At 32.6% G+C, this 5,632-nt stretch overlaps 1 protein-coding gene across 2 annotated transcripts; it reads left to right on the forward strand.

Moving 5' to 3' along the window:
• Positions 1 to 2,661: 2,661 nt before the first annotated feature.
• On the forward strand, positions 2,662 to 4,598 carry LOC101251144 (protein NODULATION SIGNALING PATHWAY 2). Of its 2 annotated transcripts, XM_069291353.1 has the most exons (2): positions 2,835 to 3,470; positions 3,597 to 4,598. In XM_069291353.1, the coding sequence occupies exons 1-2, from the start codon at positions 2,987 to 2,989 to the stop codon at positions 4,448 to 4,450; spliced, it is 1,338 nt and encodes a 445-aa protein (XP_069147454.1). In that variant the 5' UTR covers positions 2,835 to 2,986; the 3' UTR covers positions 4,451 to 4,598. The 2 variants fall into 2 exon arrangements, with proteins under 2 accessions (XP_004250334.1, XP_069147454.1); XM_004250286.5 differs by having other exon boundaries at positions 2,662 to 4,598.
• The last annotated feature ends 1,034 nt before the right edge of the window (positions 4,599 to 5,632 follow it).

The raw sequence follows: 5,632 nt of genomic DNA on the forward strand, positions 1-5,632 counted from the left end.
TATAATAGATGTCGAATTCTCATCGACTACTTCGTGCGTCTAATTTTCTAGATTTTGAACCTCTATGTTAAAAATTCTGATTCTGTCACTGAGTTTGGCGTATTAAAAATAGTGTGCACTGTATAATTTTTTTAAAAAAATATTTTTACAAAGATATACGCCACAAATATGATGAAAATTAAAGATGTTAAAATAGGTTTTAAGGGCAATTGAGTCATAAATGATGTTAATTAATGCATTAAAATCTTTATATTAATTAATTCTTGTATTAAATTCTTTTTAATACATTCTACCTAACAATAACTTACACATTTTGCTAGTGCATTTTTCAAGGAGGTAAGCACTTCAAAAGCTGTTCTATTGACACTTCATAGATTGATGACTATGATAACAGTAAAATTACTTGTATTGTCAACTACTTAATCATATAATTATTTGTTATGTATTCATGATTCATCCCTTGATTATGGAAAATATTTTTCTCCAAGACGGAACACATCCTTCACATTGTTGGAATAAATCAATGCAAAGATATACATTTTAAATATGACAGTAATATTCTCGATTTTCATTGCTATAATATTATATGTAGCTTCTCATTCATTTCAACAATTGATACAAGACTTTGTTTGCACACCTAACAATCTCCTAATCTCCCGAACTAAGTTATATCATCTCCTATCATCACTGAATCTGATATCAATTGTTAGGCTAAATCAATTTAAAGATACAATTATCATACCATGTTATTGGTTATTTTCGACTAATCCTACGCAATTTCTCCAAAAAGAGTTCACATTACTTTGATTATTTTAATTTGTACGCGTTTTATATATAGCTTTTCAATCTTTTCACATTATTTTTGACGCCACACCAAAGTTATTAGTTAAGTTACCTTATCATGATCACAAGTGTGAAGTTAATAGTGGACTCAAACTATTATTCAATGGCTTATTACAAACAAATTTTTATGTCATTTAGCTTTTAAAATAACATCTTGTAACTGAGCTTTCAAATTGATGATTTCCAAGTTAATTGGATCTAAGTAATTACTTTATTAAATTGTTGTTATGTGCTATGTTTTATTGCTCAAATTTGTCTTCCCTGCCTATAAATGTACACTGAAGTTAACTTTTCTTGTAAAATTTTAGTATTTGGAGGAAGAACTAAACTAATGTTAATGTACAAATTAGAAAGAAAAAAAAGCTAGAGACAAGGATTCGTAGTTCTAGTTACTTCTGCAATAAGCTTGGAACTTGGAAGTGATCAAACTTCGATGGAAATAAATTTATTGCTATAAAAACAAATACATTCGTTTAATTTTAGAGGCGGAGCCAAAACTAAAAACTTGGAGATTCATTTTTTTTTATATAAAAAAATAAGAGCGGGGCGAGGGGGTTCAAATCCACAACTCTAGTATGAAAATCATTTTTATAGTCTCAATTAATTTTTTAAGTTGATGATCTAAATTTATTTATTAATTTATTTTTAACAGATCTCAAATGTATTTGGTTAATTTAATTTTCATATCCAAGAGAAACTTATACAATTCTTTAATTGATAACCGATCCAACCAACAGTCTATGATGTTATAAAGTTTTTAACAAAATGATATAATGGTATGCCATTGTTCAAAGGTTAAATTACAAACTCCTACGGGCGGGCATAAACACCGAAAAACCAAAACATCAAACCGAATTAAAATTTTTCAGAATTTTGATTTAGGTATTTCAGTATATAGATGGCTGAACAAATACAATTAAATATGGGTGTAGCAGGCCCATTAAAAAACCGAAATAAAAAATCGAACCGAATCAATTTCGGTTCGATATTCGGTACACAATTTGCAAAAATCGAAAATCAAAAAAACCAAAAAAATGAAACCGAACCGAAATACCGAATGTCCACCCCTACAAACTCCATCTCTAAGTTTTAATAAGAAATTAATTTAACTAGCACCTAACTCAACTTCAAAAATTAATTGAATCACTTGGTGAAAAAAGTTTAAAAATATAAGGAAATCAAATAACCATTACTAGTCGATGGGGGACTCAAAACCGTGTTGAGTACACATACAATACAAGATTGGAGTGCATTTAAGTTCAGTTAATAAAAAATAATTTGTTTTTAATCTTGTAAACTAATAATCCATGCCAAGTTAAGAAATATCTTCAATATTTCTCTCTATTATTTATGCATGATAGATAATTTCTTCATAACTAATATATGAATAAAATAATATATAAATTATTTATTATTAATCCGTATAATTACTAATATCTCGATAACTCTAATCAGCTATCTATAGACTTCTTTTAGCAACTTTTTTTTCTAAAGTATACAACATGACATGGATGGCACATACTTGTTCAATAAACTAATGCAATATATTTGTCTCAAACCTCACACATCAAATAAAATATATCCCCAATTTTTTAAGGTTCTTGCAATCTTAAAGTATGTAATATACCTCAAAACATCCGACCTTCTAGTTGGTAGAGTACCATAGTAATAAACAAACAAGAAAAAAAAACATTGGGGCAAAAATCTTAAATTAATTAAATATCTAGGGCAAAAGAGTAAATTAACTAATGCATGATTAATCAACTTTGATGACATAATATAAATTTTAAACCTCACCAAACTACTTCCTCTGTCCCAATTTATAGGACACCTTTTATGTTTTAAAAGTCAAAAAAATTAAATTTGACTTAAAATTTACGCATGAAATATTCAATTTTTTTAAAAATGAATTTTTTATATTTATAAAGCAAAAGTATTATGACTCACAATAATTGATGATTCAAAAACAAAAAACCCATCATTACCACTCTATTTGTTGGAGTACTAATCCTTTGTTTTATTAATGCTTTTTTAATGTCTTAATCACCTTCTTAATGTCTTTTGTTTAAGCTCCTTGTTTCCTTTATAAATCATAGCACATAATCTTGATTGAGGCATATAAACAAACAGTTGGAGTGCAGTTATGGCTATGATGGTTGATGAAACCATCACGGATTTTGATTGTTATGGTAGTTTAAGCATCGCCACTACAACTATCACTACTACTACAGCAACAACCTCTTCATCTTCATGGAATGACTGGTCGCCGGTTTTTGATTGGGATGTGTTTTCCGGTGGTGATAATTTTCAAGATCTAATTGAATCTATGGTGCAGGGATCGGGTAATTGCTTTTACAAATCCGAACATCAAGATTGTGCTGAGTTTATGGAGGAAGAAGAAGAATCAGGTGACTCCAATAACAATCAATCGGAAGATATTAACGGGCTGAAGCTTGTTCACCTTCTCATGGCAGCAGCGGAGGCATTAACCGGCGTTAACAAAAGCCGTGAGTTGGCTCGAGTGATATTGGTTCGGCTCAAGGAATTAGCGTCCCCAAACGGCGCTACTAATATGGAGAGATTGGCTGCGTATTTCACTGACGCCTTGCAGGCGTTGATGGCTTCCGGTACGTTACACACTAAACACATGTTTTCCCCAAATTACAAAGACGAACACCGTCAGGGAGATGTACTTGCAGCTTTTCAGCTATTACAGGATATGTCTCCTTTTGTTAAATTTGGGCATTTTACAGCAAATCAAGCTATATTCGAATCGGTAACACACGATCGGAGAGTTCATATTATCGATTACGATATAATGGAAGGAATTCAATGGGCATCGTTAATGCAAGCTTTGGTGTCTAGAAAAGATGGACCTCCAACTCCGCATCTTCGGATCACAGCATTGTCAAGAAGCGGCAGCGGCCGTCGGTCGTTCGGGACGGTCCAAGAGACCGGCCGTCGGTTAACTGCTTTCGCTGCTTCTATCGGTCAGCCATTTTCATTTCATCACTGCAGATTGGACTCAGACGAAATATTTAAGCCAACCAATGTCAAGTTAGTTAGAGGCGAAGCTCTAATTATTAATTGCATGCTTCACTTGCCTCATTTCAGCTATCGAGCCTCGGATTCAGTCGCTTCGTTCCTATCTGGATCGAAGACACTGAATCCGAGACTTGTGACCTTAGTCGAAGAGGAACTAAGGCCGATAGGAGACGAAGAAGGGTTCGTGGGTCGGTTCATGGACACTTTACATCACTACTCAGCACTTTATGATTCGCTTGAGGCAGGATTCCCTTTGCAAAGCCGAGCTCGGGCATTGGTGGAGCGGGTATTCCTCGGGCCCAGAATAACCGGGTCATTGGCTCGGATATACCGGGCCCGAGGAGAAGGGGAAAGGTGCTCATGGGGGGAGTGGTTGAGTGGGGTGGGGTTTTGTGAGAGTAATATAAGCTTTGCAAATCATTGTCAAGCAAAATTGTTGTTGGGGCTATTCAATGATGGGTATAGGATGGAGGAAATTGGGACCAATAAACTGGTTTTAGGATGGAAGTCCCGGCGTCTACTTTCTGCTTCTATTTGGACCACAATGGATATTGACTTGTAATATCAAAATGTATATAATTCTTGTAAGTGTGCCCCTCCCCACCCCAAGTCTTTATCTACTATGTGTGTATTGTTTAGTGGTGTTATTTTGGATTCAACTATTTTTTTGTGAGGCTTTTCCATCTATTCATATTCCTAAATTGCTATTATGTGTATCTCCAGACTTAATTTGTGTTCCACCTCTTCTCTGGCTTTGATCATTTCCCTCCAAATGAGAGAGATCCCCTTTCGTTGCCATAATGGGATGCCATTTCTTGCAATATTTATTCCACATAGTGAATATCTGAACGTTATCATAGTTTAGCAAACAAAAACATTTGATACATCATGTATTGATCCAAAGGTAAACAATTTGACCTAAATAGGTTTGGTGTTGATGATTGGTAGTATCATCAGGCAAAGCTTCATATTATTAATATGACTTAGAGCAACAAATTGTAGAGAAAATGATCAATATAGTCCTTAATGTATGGATTTAGATTGATTTGGTCCCTTAATTATATATGCAATTTATGGAAAAGATTCTTTATCTATGTCAAAAACTTATCAATATAGTATTTCACTCTAAAATCCTAACTACACAAAAAAAAAACTGTTAAATTTAACCTAGATTTGCAACTCATATTTTTTTTTGTTAACAAAAAAATGTGCATACATTAAGCTAGCGTTTGGCCATAGATTTCCAAATATTCTTGGCAAATATTATTTGAGTGAAAATTTGGGTGAAATTTCACCATGTGTTTGGCCATAAAATTTGGAAAATATATTTCACCTTTTTAGAAAAATATGATTTATACACACAAGTTTTAAAAACTATCAAAACTAACTAAAAATTTGTATTACAAGTCAATTGAATGTTGGTTACAACAATAACAAATAATGTCCATGACACTGAAGCAATGTGGTAATTTGGAGTGAGTGCAACAAGAATTATTCCATACATCGTGAAGTAGATAAAATACATGACTTTGTTACCTAAAGCCAATTTTTAATAATTTTCATCAACAATCATATCACTATTTAATATTCACTAAATATTTCATCACTATTTTGGTGTTCACGTAAAAAATGATGTAATACAATGCAAGCAAATACTAGAGAGGGTGTTTTTGTAAAAGATAAAAGATTGGGGTAAAATTTTAATTTTTAAAACATCCCAAATACTAGAAAAAACTAGTATTTG

Source organism: Solanum lycopersicum, chromosome 11 (genome assembly GCF_036512215.1).
Source record: "Solanum lycopersicum chromosome 11, SLM_r2.1".
Classification (NCBI taxonomy): Eukaryota; Viridiplantae; Streptophyta; class Magnoliopsida; order Solanales; family Solanaceae; genus Solanum; species Solanum lycopersicum.